The sequence below is a fragment of the Acartia tonsa genome, chromosome 4 (assembly GCF_053477335.1).
Source record: "Acartia tonsa isolate MP-2025a chromosome 4, ASM5347733v1, whole genome shotgun sequence".
NCBI lineage: Eukaryota > Metazoa > Arthropoda > Copepoda > Calanoida > Acartiidae > Acartia > Acartia tonsa.
Genome location: NC_137263.1, coordinates 25670856 through 25695324, shown reverse-complemented (window position 1 = coordinate 25695324; position 24469 = coordinate 25670856). Strand labels below are relative to the sequence as shown.

At 30.9% G+C, this 24469-nt stretch overlaps 1 protein-coding gene across 9 annotated transcripts in view; it reads left to right on the top strand.

Moving 5' to 3' along the window:
* The window catches only part of LOC145316567 (uncharacterized), a 104140-nt gene extending 80124 nt beyond the window's left edge, over positions 1–24016 (top strand). Inside the window, exons 26-48 of one of the 9 annotated variants that reach the window (XM_080157160.1) lie at positions 3912–4017; positions 4986–5152; positions 5318–5396; positions 5641–5886; positions 6334–6540; positions 6771–6958; positions 7234–7332; positions 7486–7712; positions 8630–8737; positions 9468–9541; positions 10408–10448; positions 11116–11163; positions 11787–11842; positions 12100–12200; positions 13959–14220; positions 14634–14733; positions 15110–15254; positions 15667–15768; positions 15878–16133; positions 16357–16564; positions 16802–17378; positions 18730–19043; positions 23892–24016. In XM_080157160.1, the coding sequence (XP_080013286.1) occupies positions 3912–4017; positions 4986–5152; positions 5318–5396; positions 5641–5886; positions 6334–6540; positions 6771–6958; positions 7234–7332; positions 7486–7712; positions 8630–8737; positions 9468–9541; positions 10408–10448; positions 11116–11163; positions 11787–11842; positions 12100–12200; positions 13959–14220; positions 14634–14733; positions 15110–15254; positions 15667–15768; positions 15878–16133; positions 16357–16564; positions 16802–17378; positions 18730–18735 (3403 nt within the window). In that variant the 3' untranslated portion in view covers positions 18736–19043; positions 23892–24016. Of the gene's footprint in view, positions 1–3911; positions 4018–4985; positions 5153–5317; positions 5397–5640; positions 5887–6333; positions 6541–6770; positions 6959–7233; positions 7333–7485; positions 7713–8629; positions 8738–9467; positions 9542–10407; positions 10449–11115; positions 11164–11786; positions 11843–12099; positions 12201–13958; positions 14221–14633; positions 14736–15105; positions 15255–15666; positions 15769–15877; positions 16134–16356; positions 16565–16801; positions 17379–18729; positions 19044–19561; positions 22198–22713 lie in introns of those variants that run through there. The other 8 variants (XM_080157159.1, XM_080157158.1, XM_080157157.1 and 5 more) reach the window with 8 other exon arrangements.
* The last annotated feature ends 453 nt before the right edge of the window (positions 24017–24469 follow it).

Genomic DNA, 24469 nt, shown 5'->3' with positions numbered 1-24469 from the left:
ATAAAAGAGTGGAATAGTGTTACTAAGGATTTTTCACATAATATATGCTTAACTCTATTGATTAAAAACAAACTTCTAGATATTTTTTTCCTTAAATATTCAATATGGTATTTAAAGTTAAGTTGAGAATCAATAAACACACCCAAAAATTTAATTGCAGGAATTTCACTCTGTTGGTTGATATAACCCAAATATCTAATTTTATCTGTATCATTCTCATTTTCATTATTAAAATCTAATTTAATTTTAATTTGGTCCCAAGTTATGGAATCCTCCCTTTTATTAAAGATCATAAATTTAGTTTTAGTTGGATTAAGAGACATTTCATTGCAACGAAACCAATCACAGATATTTTTAAGTTCAATGTTGAGTATTTCAATTATCTCATTCAAATCTTTTCCTGATATCAAAAAATTACTGTCATCTGCAAAGAGTAGTGTCATTAAGCTAGTACAATTTTTAATATCATTGATATAAACTAGAAACAAAATTGGGCCCAAAATACTTCCCTGTGGGACACCCTTGCTGATTCCTAATAAATCACTTTTTTCGCCATTTGTATAAACAAACTGATTTCTATTACTTAAATAGTTTTTAAACCATTCTAATTCTAATCCATGTATACCAATTTTTTTAAGTTTTTTTAATAAAATTGTATGCGAAATTGTATCAAAACATTTAGCAAGATCACAGAATACCCCTATAGTAATTAAATTTTCATTTTTTGCTTGTCCCAGATAATTCAAAAGGTGAATCATAGGATGTAGTGTAGATTTTTTTGCTTGAAATCCATATTGATGTTCATAGATAATTTGATTAAATTCAAGATATCTTGTGAGTTGTTCAGATACAATTTTTTCTAACAATTTTGAAAAAATAGGTAGCAAACTTATTGGACGATAATTGCCAGGGTTACATTTATCCATTTTAGAGCTGTTACTATATTTAAAAATTGGCAAAACTTTAGCAATTTTTAATTGTGAAGGAATTTGACCTGTTTTAATAGATTGGTTAATAATGTGAACAAGAGGTACGGCAATACTATTTATAATTTGTTTTAATAAACAATTTGATAATCCAAACATGTCAGAGCTCTTTTTATTTTCCATTTTTTTCACTAAATTAAAAAGAACATGAATATTTATTTCTCTTAGCTTAAATACACTGTCTGTATCAGGAATAAAGTCGCACGGATTAAGTGGGGAAGGGTTAATTTGGCTGGCAATTTCATCAGCAATTGAAGTAAAATAAGTATTAAATTTGTTAGAAATATCATGATTATTACTGTAAGATGTATCATTGACAATTATTTCATCTATACACGATGTCTTGTCATTTGATTTTGAGATTACTTGTCTTAAAGTTTGCCAGGTTTTTCTTAGATTTTCTTTATTTTGATTAAGTTGTTCCCTGTAAAAAATTTTCTTTGCATCTTTTATTGCCTTATTGTAAATGTCCCTATATGTTGTATATGCAATGTTATTTTCTGATGTTTTATTTTTTGAATAAATTGTCCCTAGCTCAAGTTTTTTTCGTCTAGAAATCATAAGCCCTCCCGTCATAAATCCCTCTATTTTATGAATATTTTTATTAAATTTAACTTCTTTGATGGGAAAATGTAAATTAAAAGCACAATCAAATACTTCATGAAAGTTTTCAAAACTAATTTGTGGGTTTAATTCATTAAGAACATTACCCCAGTTGTTCGTGTTTAACATTGCATTAAATTGAATAATTTTTTCACTTGTTATATCCCTGCTGATAAATGTTTTAGGCTTTTCTGTTTTTTGTGTTTGAGAACTAACATGAAAAATAGGGAAATGATCAGAAATTGAGTTCAGAATAACGCCAGATTCCAATGTATTATTGCAAGAATTAGATAAAATATTATCAATCAATGTACATGAAGCATGTGTAACTCTAGTTGGTTTAGTAATTAAAGGCAAAAACCCGTTAGATAAAGTGTTCTCTATAAAATCATTTGTTTTTAAATGAGATTCAAATTTAAGGAGATCTAAATTCAAGTCAGACATGATGTAAGAGTCACCTTTATAAGATGACATTGCTGCTTGTAAATTTGATATTTTATCAATAAAATATTCCATCTGATCATTAGAACTCATGCCTTGTATTGGAGAATTAGGACGATAGACACAACTAATTATATTGCTTTTTTTCTGTTCAGTAATAACTTTCAATGTTAAAGATTCAAAAAGATTTTCTTCAAAATATGATAAATCATCAATTACAGTAAATCTATGTTTTTTATGAATATAGATTCCAACTCCCCCTCCCTTCCCCTTTTTTCTAGATGAAAATACAAAATTATAATTTTCAAGTTTATATAGATCTTGATCAATAATTGAAAATATTTCTTGAATACAAATTATGTCAAAATAAATGTTGTTTTGTAGAAGAAAATTGATATATTCTTTAAATTCATCAAATTTCGAGGGTAAGGAACCAAGATTCCAGCTTAAGAATTTTATCTTCCTGCAATTCTTAAATTTATTAATGAGTTGTGTGTTGTCAAAATAAGAACATTTTAAATCAATACTGAGATACGGGCTTTCAATTTCGTTTTGATTTGCACTATTTAATTTATCAGCAAAACATTCATTTAGATAATTAATAAATGTCAAAATTTAAAGAAAAAAAATAGCACATAAAAAATGTTGTAAAATTTTGCGTGGGAAAACTTAGGAACTTTTATTAAGGAAGGGAAGGAGAGAGGGGGTGAGAATATTTTAACTTCCTGTTGAAATAAGATATTTAGGGTGTATGAAAGGACATTTTTAAAAATTGAGGGGAAAAAAAATAGCGAGAAATACTATTTTGAATAAAATTCAATTACTAGTTTAATTTAGAAGGTTAAGATTAGGTCATAATTACTATTATATATACTAACTTTGAGCACTATTTAATTGTTCATTAGTTCATTGCATGATTTATCAAAAAACTTCACAGATTGTATCCTGTCTCCTTCGTTCTTAATATATTTGATCACTCTACCATCCAGGTGCCAGCATTTAGAGAATTGTTTACTTCTGATCAGTTTCTGCATAACATCATACCTCATTTTGGTGAGGTCGGCGCTTATCGAGTATCTCTCTACACCATTTTTGACGTCAATTTCTCTTATAGGCAGATTTTTTTTGTTTGAGAGGATAAAATCTTTCAATGGGCGACTATGGAACCTTACAATTATAGGTGGAACTTTGTATGATCCATTCTTGTCTTTCGGTATAGGCAGAATATGGGCATTTTTGATGAATTGACCTGGTTCAGTGGGCATTTTGAGACGGTTTTTGTTCGCCTCTAGCAGAGGTTTGAGGACCTCTTCAACTGCTTTCATGGCTGCTTGAATACGCTCATAGAAACCTCTGGGGGCACTTGAGTGACAGGGAGGGGGGAAGTCGATTTTTAATTTTGTTTCAAAAAGAGAAAAATGTTTAATTAGGGGGAATTAATTTTTCTAGGGGCGATTTCTCTTGGTACCCTATTAAAAATATTCATAAAATCAATAACAAATCTTTATTTTAATAGAGAACCATGTCGGTTTAGCGGTTAGCGAGATCTTAAACTACACACAAACAGACATCAACCTGTTACTTATATATAAGGATTTAGAATTCGATTTATCGCAGTAACATATGATTAAGAAAATACACATTTAAAATTACTGTATAACTTTACTAATTCGATCCCTTCGATTCGATTCACAGCTAAACCTAAAGGTGTCTTTGGTGACTCTTTAAAACAAAAATGATTTGTTTAGTATGAGTTTAAAAGTCGCATTATTTATATTTATTTATAGGATTTTAGAAAAACTTATTGAAAGTTAAGCAGTAATGATCTGAACTCTAAAGCATTTTTATGAAGAAAAAGACAAATGTATTGTTAAATTGTAGATGGCATAGTTTACTGATTGGTCGAAATTTTTCAAGTGAAAATAAAACCAAAACCTTTTCTATTCCCCACTGTGATGTCTCTGTAAAGCAAGTGAATCTGGCTAAGGTAAACTATCTATTTGAAATGTTAAAAAAAATTAAGTTCTTTGTTATAAAACTACTAAAATATACGGCTGCGCGTATTATCAAATGCTTTGTTGATATCAGAAAGGTTAACATTTGCAGAAAAATCTATTATTTTTGACTTGAAGCAGAATTTGTGTTTTGAATGTTTTAAAAAATAAACACATATTTATCAGTACAATTAAATTCTATTGAAAATCCATTAATTTTTCTAGTATTAACATAAAAAAATTATTAATTTTATTAGTACTATGTTAAAATAGACATTACAAGCCTACTTGAAATGAAATACCCCCCGAAGGTTTATTGCAAATAATATGAAAAGTAACAGGCTATGAGCATTGTATCTTTATTTTACTCCCTGCCGGCAAGCCACCCCTCCACCCTTACCCCCCTCTTCCCAGGCACATTAAATCCCTTATAGTGCTATTTACTGCTCAGAATTCAGTTCTTTATGTTCATCCCTTGTATCTTAGTAAGATAAGGAAAGGAAGAGAGAGAGAGAGATATGTTTATTTTTCTTTATCATTTCTCTAATGGTATATATATATGTATAGGTTCTATCTAGTGAGGTATCCGGCTCTAATTAAGTTTTAATGCTCTTGGTGTTAAGATATAATTAGATTTTCTGGTCAGAGCTATGGGCACTACTAGAATTATAATTTTCATATATGTAAAAATTATTAAATTATTAGAAATCTTTCAATAATAACATATTCTACGTAACCAAGCTAATTTGCTTCTCACCTTTCAAACATTGTAACACAAAACTCTTTTTGTGTCAATTTCTTTTGATTTTTCTAATAGGTTTGATTTTAATAAATGTATAAACAAATTGCGATATTCCAAAAGTAGACCTAAAAAGTATTTTTTTCCTTTCAGACTCCTATTTGTTGCAATTTTCTAAATGCACTGCTACTAAACACTGTTTTACTTTATATTTTTTCCTAGCGTGAAAACTGGACCGAACTTACAATGCTTGAAAGCGAAAAGAATGAAAGTATAAACGAGTTCTTCCATGGTACTCATGTTCTTCTGCAGTGGCCTGACCAGGATACAGTCACTGGAAACAACAATATTTTTATCATTTCTGTTATCATCATTGATCAACTCAAGGAAAAAAGAGAAACATGTTTTAAAGTTTATATTTTTAAAATGTAGATACGGTTTTTAAGCCTTAATTTTCAGTTGATCTTCATACCAACCCATCGCAATATAGCTCTAAAATCCTATGTTCCCGTTTATTTTTATCTTTTTTGTTACTCTTTGTTGTGTTAACAGGATATAGTTGAGACTCAAAGCCATCATTTACATCAATATGCTCTTAGGTCACATTTGGTCACAATTGCCATAGAAACAAAGGTAAATTTTAGTGAAGTAACTGTTTAATTCAGATTCAGATGTGCCTTACCGTTTTTTTTATCCATAACGAAAATTTTTAACTCTTTTTAGATAATCACCTAGATAAGACTCTGATTAGTCAAGGTTTCTTAAATATGATATCTTTTACTTTTATTTGACTCTAGATGCTGGGCCATGCGTCACTTGTAATATAATATAAAAAAATGCTTTTCATTATCTGGTTCAGTAAAAAAATATATTTAAGGTTCCTAGTAAGCTGAATGAATCTGAGGTGGCCTACGAGCCACGGGACCAGCTGGCCCTGGAGAATGACTACATGTTTGTCATCAGATTCGACGGGTATGCTAAGAACAACTCGGCCAACCAGTCCTCGTACACGAACCAGAGTCAGTTGCAGTGTGGAAGTGTGAACCTTCATACATTAGAGATGCGTAATGCTACCACCTGCTCATTACAGTTTTTACAAGCTGATCAAGTAGAAAACTTAAAGGTTAGCTTGTGCTTTTAGATACTTGCCTATGATAAAGATAAAAGCAATTTATACATTAAAGCTGCATGCATAGTAAATATGACAATTATATTTAAGTTTAATAGTTTATAATTTGAAAAATTCACGAACTGAAGTCAATGATAAAAGGTGAATAAGATTTTATGCTAGTCACTTAAAAATATGAATTTATTTGGGCGTGTGTGAACCAAAAGACAGAAATGGACTTGGACCTAATGTTACTATTATTTGCATTGGCTCTGGGAGGGTAAAACATTTTTTTAACACAGAATGTAAAAGTTTTCATTTTAATTGGGCTTTATAATATATACATACATCATATATGTGTATCGGAAATGATTTATTTATGAAGATCTCTAATACAGTTCTAGGTTTTCTTCATCCCTAAATTACAAGATCTTTACAAAAGTCATCCCTTCCTTTGTTAAGATTCCTGCATGTGTGTGTCCAAGTTCTGGTACATATGGTCTTATGGAGCTGTTGCCAAGTGTTCCTCATTCACCTGTACCAGAATCCTTGCCCTCTCTGCCAGTTATCTATGGATGTCTAACCAGTATGATACTCTCTCTTCTCTCATGGGTAGTCCTTGTCAAGTCATGTAAACGATCCCCAAAGAAATTTTATACATTTTGTAAGGTAAGGAATAATCAAGTTAATATTTTTAATAGCCAAGCTATTGTCAAACATATCTGCCAGTTCATTTTGATCTTTTTCGCATATCTTTGTTTAGTTTCAAACATTAAGACACTTTCACACTTTAAAACAATAACATAATATCTTTTAAGCTAGTTAGAAATTGAAGCACTGAAAAAAGCATAAACAACTGTTTATAATAAACAAGTTAAAATATTTTTTATTTATTTTAGATTGCTACCTCTTTTGCTGTTTTTCTATCAAGTTTGATATTTATCCTGCAAGTGAACGAGGTGTTACCAACTGATTGGGCACATTTTGTGTCCTGTCTGCTGCAGGTTACTATGCTGACCGGTCTGTCCTCTCAGCTGGGCATGGCTATACTTCTACTATCTGAATATAGAGCTGTTTTAAGTTCTAGGTAAGATTATGTAGTGCCCGAGTAAATCTAAAAAAAAAACCTTAATTCTATTTAGTCTTGAACTAAAAGTATACGTTTGTTTGTTCATCTATAAGTTGCGAAAGATTTTTGGTTCTTAGCTTAATATTGAAAGTCTTATAGTTATTTTGTGGGCTAGTTTTACTAAGGAAAAGGATTACCTACAACATTGAAAAAGTTGAAAATAAAGTCACTTCTCATCTTTTGTCAAGCCAATTAAAAATTAACTTTTGTATTATTGACTATACCAATTTAAGATTGTCCCATGTGTTACTGTGTATATTATCCTGTCTTGGGCCAACTCTAGTGGTCAGTATACTATCAGCAGGATGTACTAACTCTTATCAATATCACAGGTCAATTTTATTTATCTTTTAGAAAAAGTTTCTTATGTCACAATATAACAATTTCAGCTTACTTGAAATTTTAATGGAGTTTCTCCTTAAATTTTTGCTTTTTCTTGATAGTCATACTTTTTTTTGTATATTGTCATCCTTGTTTGTTTCCAGAGACTGGTGGGTGGCCATTGGAGGATATCATTTCAGCAGCTTTATTTCTGTTCTGGTGATCCTGCTCATGTTCCTAGCAGCTGTGTTGGCCTTCCTCGTGTACATACTCTTCTATCTGGAGGTGGATTTTGATGGACGTAACAGCTGTCTTGGTGGCGCGACTGCAGGACATGGGAGAGACTCAACGGTAGCCCAACACAGGGCTGTCCTTAAACGTATTATTTTAGGTAAATATAGTCTTTACCTGCATAAACGTTAGGTTTCAATAGTTATCTACTCGATATTTTGCAGCTTTCAGGCATATAACAACGAACCAAATAATTTACCATTTAGTATTCGTTGTATTTTTTATTACTAGTAAAAATGATTGATTTATATATCTTTTTCTAAATTTCCCCACTTCTTGTTCATATCATACTTTTATAATTATTCGCACATATTTACATTTTATTGCAAAAACTTGGATAAAGTTAGAGATGTGTTGTGTGATATTGGCGTGAAGACTGTAAAACTTTTATGCATAATGATGATATAAATAAGAGAAGCACAATAAATGGTAATTATTCAGTTCTGTTTTAAACACTAGCGGCTGCACCTCTGGCATCCATGAGCTCTGGATTCGAAGTGATTGGGTGGGTGTGGAAGTGTACCCTTTCCAAGAAAATTATAAAAGAACATTATAAGACCTAAAATGGAGAACTCAATCGGATCAGTAGTTAGCGAGATCTTAACAGACACACAAAAGAAATCGCTAACCGGATACCGGATTCAGTCACTTTTAATTGGGTGTTTTGCAATTGTTTATTTTATTGAATATGTCATTAGTTTTTGAAAAGTATATAAATTATTGTCTTATGAAAAGTGACCCATTCTTCCTCCCCCCCCCCCCGAAAAAAAAATTCATTTAAAAAAGATTTTATTTTGTTTATCTTAAAACAACCATGAAATAAGGAGGAAAGAGGGATCACTATCCAATTCATGGCTGCGTATCCAATAAAGATTAGATATATAAAAAACTAACCAAACTAAATTAAGAATCATTTGAAAGTTATTCAATATTTTTTTTTATGAAAGTTTATCTTATCTCCTATTGATATATTCATGTATTCCCATAAACTGTATACCGATATTATTTAACTTTTAGTAAGTGGAATTTTGGTTCTATACAATGTGTCAAGTGTTCTGTTTGTAAACTGGAGAGATGAGTTTCATTTCACTGATTATCTGTTTGCAATTGTAACGGTGGCCCTAGGTAAGTTTTTGCTTATATTACTCTTAAAAGCAGTGTTGTGGAGTCGGAGCCGGATCGTCCGGATCCCCCATATTTGGTCGGAGACGTATCTACTTTTGGAAGCGAAGATCCGGAGATCCGGGGTTAGCTAAAAAATATATGGAAAAAAAAATATTTTATATACCTTGATTAAACTAGAGGTTTAAATTTTATTATTTGGAAACCCTGTTAAGTGTTTCAAGTCCATTTTTTCTTAAAAATTGGACTTTAAAACCTTTAAAAGTCAAAAATAAAAAAAGGATCCGAAGTCGGAATGGGATCCGAATCCGCAGTCGAATCCCATTTTCTCAAATGTGGATCCGTGGATCCTGAGCCACTAAAAATTGAAGTGGATCCACAACACTGCTTACAAGGATGGACATATTCATTGTTGCTCATTATAATAATATTTTGAATTGAAATTAAACTAGGTTTTAAATAATTCATATTATGTTAAATAACCATCACTAGAGGATACCTAATACATAATTAGTTTAGTTAATCTACTTTTGAATTTTTAATTCATTTGATGATATTTACGTGATTTTGTTATTTGAAACAAAAGATTTGACGATTGGAGACAATTATAATTTATTAAATAAATTTGATTTTCTTTCCTTTTATTTAATTATCTTGTATAACAGAAAATTGGCACAGTTTTCAGTTTATACAAAAATTCTTACAACAAAGATAAACATATTTTTAAATTTAGGGTTCACGATAATTCTGTGCTATATTTTGACAAGTGAGACATATATTCTTGTGTCTTGTGGAGAGAAAAGCCAGGTACTTCACAGGTTTTTAAAAGCGAAGCTTTTCTATAATTAGGGTCGGTCCGTCCGTACGTCCGCCACAGAGAGTTAGCTTTTTTTTGTTAATTTAAACAGGTTAGAATTGTCCTATCGATTCCAAACTTTGCATGATGATTCCTGTAGTAGTTAGGTACAATTTAGAAAGCGTAGCAACTCTATAATCAATACCAGAATGTCCGTACGTCTATTTGAAACATGTCGTTTGTACTGATGCATTAATATTCTGCTAATTCAGTTCTGACAATCTACAAGTGTTAATGTTCGTTTGTCCTTCCATTTCAGAGCTTCGCTTTTATGGATGTTGTCATCCTTGTTTTTTTTTAAGTTTGCGTTGATAGGTATTTGATTTTACAATGTATAATGTTATATTTCTAGATTACTATAAATAACTCTTTTTACACATTAGGATTTTATATTTTTTGTGTGTTTTTAATCACCAACAATTCGACTAAATTTTTTTTTTTAATTCGTGATTTCACCTGTTTTGGAAGTTTGTCTTAATTAAATCACCAAAAACGGTTGAAATCATGAATATTATTTTCTTCAAAATAACAAGTCGTTAGTTATATCTATATAGGTATTAGATTTTACAATATATAATGTTATATTACTAGATTACTATAAATAACTCTTTTTACACATTAGGATTTTATATTTTTTGTGTGTTTTTAATCACCAACAATTCAACTAAATTTTTCTTTTTAATTCGTGATTTCACCTGTTTTGGAAGTTTGTCTTAATTAAATCACCAAAAACGGTTGAAATCAGGAATATTATTTTCTTCAAAATAACAAGTCGTTAGTTATATCTGGTTTTTTAGTAAAAATTGTTTTATTGTAGGATGATTGGAAGGACTTTAAATCAAATGATGTTCAAATGAGGTATTTATTACTATGTATTGTACTATCGGCTTCGCCCTTAGCCTCTAGGGGCTTTGCCCCAAGAGGTGATCAAAAAAAAAATTTAGGCGAAATTCGTAAAAGGACGAAGGAAATCTTCTGCAAAAAAAAGGACCAAGGAAATCTTCTGCAAAAACAAAAAAAAACAAAAAGGACCAAGGAAATCTTCTGCAAAAAAAAATGAGGGGGGATTTTTTGATTTTTGGGGGGGTTGGAGGTGTCCCACCCCCCAAGAAAATAGCCTAAAACCACCACAGGACCAGTAGGTATATTCTCTGAAGAGTAGAATCCGATCGGTTCAGTGGTTACCGAGATCTTAAGGGACAGACGGACGGACGGACGGACGGACGGACAGACATAATTCTACTTTGTATTATAGATAATTACGTAAAAAGAGATTATTTTAATTTTGTAGTAAGAAACTAAAACACTGTTTTTAGAGAATAAAATTGAGAAATATCTATAACAATGGCTAATTCTATATGTAATTGCAAATATATATATTTTTTTATTACTAGCGCCAGCACCCATAACCTCCATGGGCTGGGAAATCAGCTTAAACCATATTATGGCATATATATAATATATATTTATATAACTTCAGACATAAAACCTCCCTACTTTATTTTATAGGATTTGTTTAATTTAGGGGCAGTCGTAGTGACAGCGGTTCCAGCAGGCTTACTACCTCTTCCAGGTAAAACATTAAACAGTGGTCACTCATAAATAAATCAGTCATACGGACTTCTAAAATTCCTCAAATTAGTAAATTTTATTGATTTGGTAAACTCTCATTTTTTCCACCAGCGAAATATTACTACTGTATTCTGCATCTTTGTATTATAATACGTTACTGGATCAGCAGCCGCAGCTGCCTATATCTTTAGAAAACTACAAAACCAGTGTCCTAGTTGGGTAAATTTGAGAAAACGAGTCGCTTTACTATAATGATTATATGCCAGGGATTTTAAGAAATAAAACAATAGACGATAAATTGATTAATATCCCCTATGATATCAAACAAAATTACCATTCTGTAAATTATAATTATTGGTTTAAAAGTTCTGACACTACAAGTTTGTAACCAACCAGTGAAATTTCAATGACCCAAGTTTTAAGCTGACGATTAAGATTGTGATTATAAAAAAATTGGGCACCAGTTTAATTTACAGCCCATTGGCCTCTACCACCCTGCATCTGCAGATGTAAAACAAGTGGCCTTTTTCCTAAAATCAAGAGACAACGATTGTGTTAAGTTTCACTGCCAAAGAGTTGTAAAATAATTAAGGTACTGAAAGTAATATTTTTTCTCCTTTTTAGTCTGTTTACCAAGTACCCAAAAGTAAACAAGAAAGAGCCTTTGCAAAGAGTTTCAGGTGGGTCAAATTCTTTATTGAATTATATTAGGTTTTTATGAAGAAAAAAACCTAAAATTTGGCAATGACATATATTTGACATAGAAGTTACTCATCTAGCTTTTGTTAAATCCTTTTTACAGCATAATTTAATACGAACGTCTGAATCAATTAAATTTTTTCTTCCTAAATTATATTTTTAAATAAGTTACTTTCGAACTGAAAAGTTCTACATGAAAAATATCTTTGGTCGAAGGATATTTTTCCTAACATTTTAGATATCCAAGAAGTGTACGAAGTCCAGTATGAAGATCCTGACAGCCATTTTAACTCGCGGATGTATCACGTCTCTTCAATCATTCATAAAACTAATCACCAGGTAATTGCACGACCTTTGTCGTTGTATGTATTTATAACTGTGCATTACATACATTATTTTTAGTGCCTTCTACGCTGAGGGTGAAGTCAACAGCACAATAAATGGGATTAGTAATGTACTTTGGTACATTTATATGTACTAAAATTGTACAAAGACAGCTATTTATGTACAATTCTATTGTATCATATATATATACCTAACAGCCCAGAATTTATGTGAATATGTATATAGGACTATAACTTAGCCAGGAAAAGGTAGTTTAGATACGTTTGTAGTAATATCATAATAGGAAAAGCTCATTTTGTTTTGTCAATTGATATTACTCTTTCTATTCATGAATTTCCAGTAGCGTAATATATATCTTTAAGCATAGAAGTATTCTTTTAAATTTGAGATTACATTTTTTGCTTAATCAAGTTATTCAGAGGTCTTAATTGTGTTTTGTAATTCTTTTATGATCGGTTGACATCAATGGCATGCACAGGGATTTACCAGGAGTGGGAGGGGGTGAGGGTTAAAACCATTAAGGGGAGAAAAAAGGGAAAGGCAGGCCTTCCCACCCAATTTTATTTTACCCCAATACCGCACGTCATTGGTTGACATTTTTTGGAAATGCGGATTTTAAACTAAAAGCTTTTCTTTGATAGCCAATTACCACCATTTAACAGTTTTTAATATCTGTTTTTACAATTAAATGCTTAAATTTTACTTAGTTCATTTTACTAAAAATGTTTTGAGTTATTTTCTGGATTTATTTGATATTTTTCAAATAGATATCTACAAATGTCTCATAGCCCTCAGTAGCAAATAAGAAAAAATGTTATTGTGTTTCTACCTCTAGATATTTATATACTTCGAGATTTTTCTGTACTAAACTTTATATAAAGCCTTGGATAAAATGATTTTGTTTATCATCTGTATTTCAGCAAGTAACAATACAAACAATCTTTTTATGAGCTTTATTTATGAACAAGAACGTTTAGTTGTGCAAATTCAGAATAACTGTGGCAAATTTACATAAATTAAGGAATAAACAAACGTCCTTTTAAGGGTATTAGATTTTTATTTTGTTATACTATCCTATGATATAAAGTAGTAAGGTTTTTTTATCAGAAGCTAAAGATCTCGGAAAATTTTGGTCTAGATAGATTTTTTTTCAGTGAAGCTTTGTAAAAATCTTGTGGTGGTTTTAGGCTTTTTTTTCTGACCTTTCCTCTGCCATCCCCTAATGGCTGGAGGCGAAGTAGATACTTTAAACAAAAAGAGTTTAAACGATACCTTTACCTAGAATTATATATATTGTACTTTATACTTTATGAGTATTGCTTTTTTAAAATATTAAGATAAAATGTTAGGATGTTAAGCTTTGGAAAGGATTTGTCTTGTTAAGCTAAGAAATAAAAAGTTGAAATGTTTAGTCGAATGTTTTTAATAAAGATTTTGTATTGTTGTTGACTAGAATTCTGGAAGGAAAATAAAAAGGCAACAGAATGTGGTTTTTGTTTAAAAATATGGGAGGATAGTTTATGTGATATCTCGTAGTCAACTTTCAATCAGATTTTCACATAAACAATAAACATTGACGTGAAAATTTCTTATGACAGTTTCTTAATTGCAAAAGTTAAATTAGCCATCCGATCATAGAGTTCTTTCTAAAATGCTTTTCATAAATAATTTTTTTTATAAAGTATCTAAAAGTAACATTCTGATATTCATTATTATTAAATGACAAACAAATAATGCTTTTTTATAATTTAGATGTCTGCCTTTGGACCTGTTTCTAGTAGCCCCTCCCGTAATCCTCCTCCACTACCAAAACGCGCAAAATGTTTTCTCCTTGACAACAGCCTACCACTTCCACCACCTCCTCCAAGCCATCCGCCGCCTTCCTTTTCTCCACCCCGCATGTCTTCAGCCGCAACTTCTCCAAACCAACCGCCTCAACTGCCGTTTCCTGTGCCCTCGTTTATGCCGCCAACGTTGGTTAGCAAGGAACCAGAACCTTTGGATATTGTTATAGGTAATAATTTTTCAGTGATATTAGGACCAATGGCGTGACTTAGTGGGAGTGTCGACACCTACATTTTAATAGAAAAGGCCTGCCTTCCCCTTATTTTATTCCCTAAGGGAATTAAAACCCATTATGAATCGCTGTGCGCGCGCGCTGTGTGATTAGGACTCCTACGATGTTTGATCGATTTTTTTTCAATTTTAAATTTCCATCCATAGAGAGCACATTTAATTTATGACATCGTTTCTGTTTAAATAATGAATTATTTATTAAATAGACATATGTAACTTTTGGCTTAAATTTGTCTATTTAACAATACATTTTACAATCGCAACAAATTAAAAAAAACAGAGGCGATTTTTCTTTACATATATGCGTTACCATTGTTGACGCATAGCATTAATACAAATTTTCCATACAAGGACGAGCATCTAAAGAGCAGTCTGGTATTGGAAAGATGCCTCTACCAAGTCAGATTGGAGGATCTGGATCTATGTCAACTGATTTAACTACATCTAGCAGGTTTCTAAAGTTTGATAACCTTAAAATAATGTCGAATATTTTTTGTCTTAGCATATTAGGCTTACTTTAAGTCATTGCATTGTTTATTTTTCAAATCTTTAGAGATGAGATAGCTATAATTGTTTTAATATAGGCGATGATAATGATCACTTTTATTACTTTTATCAGAGGGAAAATCTTGTCAAACTCTGAGGGGTTGTCAAACAATCTAAAGCCTTGTCTTTATATCTGGCAAGGGATATGGGTATTTCGGTTTCTTTTAGAATATATGTTTCTCATATTTAGAACACATATATTCATAAATGTAACACTAACAAAAGAAATAAATATATTATATATAATTGCTTAAATTAATTTCAACATATTGTATGTCAAGACGAACCACCCTGAGTATTGCCACGTCTCTGGAATCTGAATATGTACCACCCCACGGTCATAACAGCCCCTCTCCGGTGATTGGTAGGTTTGCCAGAGCATATGGACTCACCAGCAGTTGCGACGAGGATACGGATAATGGACAGGTTTCTTTTAATTTTCGGATCATGAAAAAAAATGGAGTAGCGGGTTTCGTCGTATTTTTATAATAGCTTTTAATATTTTAGGTTAAGTAAATGTTAATGATTGCCCTGCAGGAGGTAGAAATAGGAGAGAAGGTACTTTGAAAATACGACGAAACCCGCTACTTCGTTTTCTTTCCATGATCCTAGTTTTCCTTTGTCAATAAATACGATTGCTAATTTTGTTATTTGTTTAATCACCCTTTTAAGTTTACTTTCGTCTAATCACCTAAGATTAATGCCAGTAAAGGTTTCCGCACCATACTACAAAAATGGTCCCTTATTATGAACGTAACCTTAACTACCCTCTGTTTTTCTGTGTATTCATTCATTCTCTGGTGGTGTAATTTACTGTACAAACCTTGTTTTCCTCCAGGAAGATGAAGTTGAGCATAACTTTCCCACCATGGTTCTAGCCAGGAGCAGATCTGGAGATAATTATACAGAAATGACCTCTCCACTTTCTCCAATGTCACAGGTTTGCATTTTTTATATTTCACAATAACGTGGATTTAAATAAAACGACAACTTATCAGAAAAAAAGAAATACGTTTTCAAAATTTCATTTAGAAACCTCAAATATTTAGACCGATTCAATCGCGGATATGATGGCGCGTGAAAGCAGCGGACTCTCTGGTGGATCTACAACTGTGACAGCTCCCAGTGAGAGCAACAGTGTTCCACAATTCCAGCTGTCACCACCCGATAAGCAGCTGCAAGATGGTGCCGACATTTTGGGCTGCAAAGAAGCAAACGTCGGCAGTTCAAGTTCGTATAGTGGTGGTGGCGGCTTGATTCATAACAGATATTCATTTGATGCTCTTCATAATATGAAAACGACAGGTAAGTTTCAGTGTAGTAAGTCAGTGCCCATTTTAATATAAAAGATGAAGAAATGATTATATTGGAAATATTGAGCTGCCTTCTTCAAAATGGATAAAATTATGCCTAGGAACCACATGAAGTATTTAAAAAAAAATTTCAATCAGTCCAGTTGTGTCTAAGATCTTAATGGAGGGTATTGTCAATCAACACCAATAATTAATGTTTTTTTTTATTAATTTAGATTGGTATGGAAGAGAGCCTAGCACACATACACAAGGAAATCGAGCTTGTACTCCAAGTGACATGTGCAGCCCAAAGCCACGCTCCTCAGACCAGGAACAGATCTACCCTGACAAATCTGACTCTATGGACCACTACCTGACTTCTGACCTGTTGTCCTCCCACCAACTACCTGATTACCTGAACGCTGATCGAGGAGCCATGCTCAGGTAATTTAATCTCCAGAAATAATTATCATGCTATGTATAATTTCGCTGGTATGAAACAACAGTTCCTCTGAAAATGCATTAGTATATTCGTTAATTTTAACCGCTACACATTGTATATACGAAAAATATCAAGTGAACTATCACATAACTAATAATGTTTTTTTTTGTTGTAAATTTTTATGCATTTTTGTAGCACTGCTGGATAATATTGCTGTTTTCATTATCCTTCTTTTTCAGTGCTCTTTTTGCATCCATGAAGCTGAAGGGTAGAGCCAGCTCTTGCTGCAACAAGCTCGATTCCTCAACACCCAGTCTATCTGCCACTCACCTCCAGGAGGGCCCAGGTGAAGTCGGCAGCCAAGTACATGACAATTTATCTCCTGTCGCGTCCTTGCGGACAACACGCGCACTTTCAACCCCATCCTGTACCGTCGCCCAGAGTTACCTTGCTGCTCGTCAAAGTCGAAAAAACCAAATAACATGTTCACCTTTATCAACGTCATCCTCCTCGAATTGTTCCCCATGCAACGCAGCAGTGTCGTCAGCAATGTCAACAAGAATATTCGAGAACATGCTGAACGACACCTCCTCCTCGTATTCCAGCTCCGCACAAAACCTAAGCTCAGGAGGTGGGTGTGGTGAAATTGGGACTCCTCTGCGCTTCCGTATGCGCCACTCCCAGCAAACTGCCGAAAAGAAAGGACTCCTGAAGAAGATCCAGTCAGCATCGGAGATGTCGTCCTCTGGTGGTCTCTCTGATGATTCTGGTCCTCAGCATCTGGGGCGCACTAGAATCAGAATGTTTCCGTCAGAGGTAATATGATTATAAATATCAAGTTTTTCTACGTAATTCCTATTTAACAAGGATGACAACATCCATAAAAGCGAAGCACTGAAACGGTAGGACAAACGAACAGTAACACTTGTATAGTGTCTGAACTGAATAATCAGAATATAAAGTATATATAAAGAGTCGAAGCAAAATTGTAAGTAAATTTGTTAGAAAACTGCTTGATACAGGATAATTTTTATGAACATACTTACATTTTTAGGACTTGATTATAGAGTTGCTTCGCTTATAATATTGTTCTTTGACAGGGAGTAAGGGATGGGACAATGGAATATTCAATTTTTAAGAGTCTCAGACTTTGGGTACAGGCTTAAAGGGAATGTGCACGAATTCAGCAGGTTCTGACTGGCTTTGGGTAATGGCGCATCAATGCCCCGCTGACTAGCTGAGTTAGTTTTGAATATAGCAGACAGAAATTTTTTTATTGGTGGCTGGTTTTAACAAATAATTTTTCCAAAGAAAATGTCATTTCATGTATAGAAACTCTACTGTGATATTTATGTATTAAACAATCTAAGAACCCCTTGAGTTTAAGTGACAGTTTAAAATATATGAGAAGGGTTGACGAAGTTCTAAACAAGATTTTTCTAGTGATTTATTACAGAATGTTTACTACATTGTGATGTATTGGTAATTTAATTTTCAAGTAAATAATTTTTTTCTTAGAACTAATTTTGTTCTAAATTATATTACCATGATCCCTTTACAATTTTGGTCAAATTTTCTTGATAAATCTGGTTTTCATTGCTTTTTAGCGAAAACTCTTAAATTGAATTAATTGCCCATTGTCCCCTCCCTTACTCCCTGGTTCTTTGTTGTCCCAGGAATCAATATACCAAAAACCAAATCAAACGGATAATTAGATCACATAAAATTTTGTTGTTAAAAAAGTAGAAAATCAACATGTTTAAAATGGTCGTACGGACATTCTGGTAATGATTATAGAGCTGCTTCGCTTTCTAATTCGTACCTAACTACTACAGGAATCATCATGCAAAGTTTGAAATCGATAGGACAATTCTAACATGCCTAAATTAACGAATAAAAGCTATTTATCTCGGACTAAAAACCAACATGTTTGAAATGGACGTACGGACATTCTGGTAATGATTATAGAGTTGCTACGCTTTCTAAATCGTACCTAACTATTACATGAATCATCATGCAAAGTTTGAAATCGATAGGACAATTCTAACATGCCTAAATTAACGAATATAAGCTATCTATCTCGGACGTACGGACCGACCCAAATTATAGAAAAGCTTCGCTTTAAAAAAATAAAAATAATAATTCCTATACTATCTATATATTTCAGATATAACTAATGAAATATTGATAACCTACAAAATTATTTCTAACCAAGAAATAAATAAATAACTACACAAGAAACAGTCAAATAAAAAAGTTGAAAGAAATTATTTATACAATTAGTTAAGTAACCTGTAACATGTTTACCTTATAAAAAACTTCCAAACACTTATATTTTTATCTTTAGTATATAAATGAATATGAATATTGTATTTTTAAACCTTGCTTTTATAAACAACCTAGTAATAGAAGCGTTCAACATAGTTCGTAGTTGCCTATAAAATATTTATAATATACCTATTTATAAATTCTATATTTAAGGTAAGCACAATTTTATAACTAACTGAATTCATATTGTTGAAATAGTCCCTGTTGTAGCTTTAGTACAGATCAGAGCTACAAAGATAGCAAAATAAATTAAATATAAGTGAGCGTAGTTGTAGTCTCTCAAACCAGTTGAAGATACTTATTTTTAATTCTTTTTTCTGATATCAGAAAAAGCTTATTATTGTTTTGCATTATATTATCATCCTGAATTACACCAGGTTTTTAGAAAAATATTTTTAAAGAAAAACAAAGAAACTTTGTTAAAATTCAAATAAATTGAGGACTATTGGTGTATCCCTGTTTCCTTGAATAAAAGTAATATATTTTGTAACCTTCCCCCACCCTCTTGCTCCATAATCCAACTTCACAATGTGATAAGGAAAAAAAAGTTTTTTTTTTAAAGAATCACGCTTTTTATAATTTTTTATTAATAGCTATACATACATTCCAAAATGATCCTTTTATTAAGATTCTTTTTATCTTGTTTTGTATCAAATCATTTATTTTGTTAGGCAATTACAAGAACAGCATTAAAAAAAATCGGGTGTAAATCGTATGGAAGAAAATCAAGATGCAAAGGAAAATTTTAAGTTTAATAATTATCAAGAAAGGATACTTGTCAGACTTACATTAGTATTCTGTGGTGTTAATCCTGCATTTAACTTTTTAAATTTTATGTTACAGAGTGCCTTATTGTCTAGCATCTGAACTGAACAGCTTTTTGATAAGGAAGACAATTTCACACATGAATAGATATTCTCCTCCACGCAGTGAAGAATATCAAAATATCATTGTTTATTTAAGCGGCTCTATTTTCTCATTGACTAATTGAACAATTTAAATGGATTTTCCCCTTTCCACTTTACACCATAAGAGGGTAGGGTAGGGCAAAAGCATAAAATCAACCAAAACAGCATTAAGCTTTATTAAAAAAAGAACAACATAAATCTATTCGTAGACCATATACCTAAATCTTTATTTGACATGTTGTGCTTTTTTATAAAAAAAAGAAAGAATAAGTAATATATATATAGATTAAAAGACTAGAAATTTTCTTCTCTATAACGGAAACTATTTTATCCTTTGAAAGCTCTAGAATAAATTTGGATGAGATGTTATATTGTTGTAATTCCTGCTTAAGTAAATACTGATTCACTGGTGTCTCCCACTGTTTAGACAGTTTTACTTTTTACAAATTCTCTTTCTTTTTATCTTAGCCAAGTTTGGAAGCCTAACTTTATTTTTGTCCTCTGCGTATTCATAATGATTATTAATCTTTTGTTTTGCAATGTTTATCCATTTAAATCGTCTAAATTTTATATCTTTCTTTTATGCATTTTATTTATTTTTTATTTATTAAAATGGTTTCCTTTCCAATAAAAGAATTTGCATTTGTATTTCTGATTGGTTCAAAAATTAATAAGGGTATCTAGGGGTAATTTTTAATAGCATAAAAATTTGTAATTTTTTTTGCTTATTGTTTATATCTTTCTAATACTTAAAATGAATATGTAAAAGTAGTAGAAACGTGGAGGTGATTACCCGCAACCTCTTGAAGTTTTAAACCGTGATCCAGAGGCCAGGTAGCGGGTTAAAATAAACGTAACTACCACACTAACTTCAAGGCAGGGCAAGGTAGGTTTTTGCAAAACTAATATCCTTTCCATTTTATTCTCTAGCTTTTGCGAGGTCTAATTACTCACTCTTTTCTTTCCCTATTTTCTTTCTTTCTCTCCTTGCTTTTTCGTTCCTTCAATTTTCCCCTCATTTTTTCATTCTTCCTATGTAGAATTATCCTAGGACGCATTGGAGTTGTGCACCTTTCTATAAATTTTCATCCCATATAGCTACGAATATGTCATATATGCATAATTTTGCATACAAAAAATAATCATAAGTAAACTAAAACATAATAATTTTTTTTTGTGATTTTAATCTGAATTAAAACAAGGGAGTTGGTGGACTTTAAACTTGTAAATTACATTGGTACCCAAAGTGTTAATACTCTTTTATCATATTCGTTGGCTCAAATACTTTGGACACTTTTTAAATCTTGATTGGCTGGCTTCAAACTAAAAGTGTGCGAACTATTTATCCAATTTAATCTACATATTGGGTAATTTTGTTCATCAAAATTAGGGATGTATTTAATTTTTTGTCCATTATCTAATACCTTAAGTTCCATTTGGTAAAAGTAAAAATTACCATTTTTTATTGCTAATATTCCACCTGACCCTACAGATTTAGCAGAAACCTTTGCCATCTTTGAAATAATAAATTTTAAAGATATTTACTCTTAATTTTACAAAGAAGATTATTTGTTGCTTTGAATGCACTTGCACACTTTCTGACCATGTACATCAGATTACCTCAAAATTTGGTCATGTTTGAGTACAGAAACAAGACCATACAATACAAGGTTACTTGGGTTGAAACTAAAATCTACATAAATGCAATAAACTCAAAGTATCATGTCAAAAATCAAGTTTTATTATTGTAACTGTAGGAAAGGTGCTTTGCGAGTGGTATAATGTTCGTATTTATTACTGAAACTTTGAGGTCGGGTTTCTCTAATCGAAAATGAACAAATCCTGAGGTCCCCCTATGTGAGATGCATGATAAATTTATATTCATTCTGTACTTCAACATAGTTCTACAAGAACATGCAAATTTATACTAAGTAAATTTACCAAAGCCCCCTTAATTGTTCCTTCCTTTGAGCCTCAGTCCTCACTTAACTAAAAACTTTTAAGGTCCCTTTGCTGGCTCTTTGCATCAATTTTAAATAATGTAATTTGAATTTAGTAAAATTGTATGTATATAAGTTATTCATATAAGATAATTATGCCTTTTTAAGATAATTAAAATTAATGGAGTTCTTTCTTAATAATTTACAAAGAGATGTTTATTGTTGTAGAAATTTTATATGAAAGGTAGGATGTAAACTTTAAAACATCCAATTGAGTAAAATTATGTATTACTTCAAGAAAAAAGATAATTGAATAAACATTTAACAATAAACTGACTATTTTTGTCAATTATCGTGTTTGAATTTGTTTTATATTAAATGCTTTAAGAAACATTTACACTTTGAAAAAATATCATTAGAATAGAAAGATTAAAGTTTTTTTTATTATCGATATCTATTTTATCTGCCACGCAATACATACTTCGAACAAGCTAAAGTATTTTTTATGTTTTTATGGTGGTACATTTTTACATAAACTTAGCAGTCTACATACAATAATCATCCCTTTGTAGAAATTTATAAGATTTTAATTGTTACATATAGTAAGTACATAGATACATAAACATAGAGATATTAATTTCATTTTGTTATTACGAATCAAAATCGTGTATAAAACTTTAAACAACAAATTAATAAATATTTTAAGTTTATAAAATTAAGCAATAGTAATGAATAAACTTGACAAACAAAAATAATATTTATGCCTTTGTAATTTATAAATAAGGTTACCTTGACACAAAACATAAAAAAAGAAGCATTAATGTTAATATTCAACAGGCCCCCCTCTACCTCTTGCTAAAAAATCTTCTAAAATTTTATATTTCAATACAACTTAAAATACTGCTATAGAAAATTATATAATTATTTTAAGATAAAAGTTTAATATTAAGTATGCTAAAAACCCATCTTAAATAGTAAATAGAATAAGGATTTATGAAAATGCCTTAAACATGAAACATGTAAAATATTCCTAAAATATCAAAAACTGTATTGTTACCTTGACAACTGTAAAGCCGTTTTGCTCAACTGTGAAAGGCATATCTTTATATCTTCTATCAACATATATTTTTAATAATTTTCTGTTGGTTGGCTGTGATTTATTTCCATATTTTTAACCTTTGCAAGAGCTTAAGAAAAGCAAAAAAGATACCTTGTATTTAAATTTTTAAAAAAATATAAACAAAACATGTTCTAAGTAAGTTTATATTCTACCACTTTCTATATCATTTTAAACATGTATATTATCAATCCTTGTTATATTTTGAATTTATAAAATATGCTTTAATAATAATGTACAATTTGCAACAGTAAACGAGTGCTTTTTAAATGTTGTAGAACATAATTCTATAGTTTCCTAGTTACATTTATTCTCTGTAGAAAATTATCTTGCGATATAAATTAAAACAAAGTAATGATTAATAATTATCATTATCCAATTTTATATTTCATCTTTTAAAATCATTTATCTAGTCTAGTTTTTGGTTTGATGATTATGATTTGAACAGTTGGGAATTTTAAGCAAACTTTATAGTATATGGAAGAAATAAAATGCCAGATTCCTGTTTTAATGAAATCAAACAGGATTTGTGGGTTTTTTAAAAAATAACAATACAAGAAAACAGTCTTTATTTTGATACAATGTTGTCTAAAAATAAAATAAATCCATTTTAGTAGCATAAAAGCGCTTACTAACTTCAAGACCAACTAAATTGTTCTAAAATAAAAAAAAAGTTTGTATTAAAGAGATTTCTTTTGTATTTTATTTTTAAAATTTTTTATCTGAGAAAAAGGAAGATGATTTCTGTCCTTTTTGGAATGAAATTTCTGTCCTTTTAAGGAATGACTTCATTTCCTTCATATGATCCAAATTTTTACATACATTATTTCTAAGAATGTTATTGATAAAATGTATAAATGAATGATTTAAAATTCATTATTAGTATAATCTGATATTGGTTGTTGGTGTAAAATACACTACATGCAAGTATAAGGTCATTTTCAGTGCCCTAGCCTGTTGTTTAAGAGACATAAAACAAAATATTTGTCTATTTCCCCACTACTATAAAGCTAGTTTAAAATCCCCAACTGTTGAGGCTAGAAATTATTTAATTATATTTATTGTGATATTTATTTATGATTAATTTAAATGATTTTTTATCTTATTTATTTGTTATATTCGCTCTATTTATTTTATGTTAAATATATTTTAATTAACCTAGTATTATTTTATTTATTCTGAGCAAAACAAGTAAATCTCAAAGTAGCGCAGCAATGTAATAAATAATATTTTTCAAAACTTAAGTAGAATATAATTTTCAAAAACAAGATGAACAATGATTTCGGACAGTTTTGCTAATTATTAAAATAATTAATTTGCTTTAAAAATATAAAAATAATAATTACACCAGATTTTCGCTTACCTTTAATAGAATTAGAAACCCAGCTTGTTAATATAACATTTATTTTTCAAAAGCTAAAGATCTCGGAAACTACAGGCCTGAAGTGGTTGTAATTTTCAAGAAAGCTTCATAATTATCTTTAATTGGTTTTAGGCTAATTTACTGACATCCCCTGTCCCCCTCCCCTGGAGCTAAGACTAAGAACAAATCACCTAGTTTTAAACTGATGACCATTCCTCCATTAGACTAATAAAACACATGAAAGGAACAGT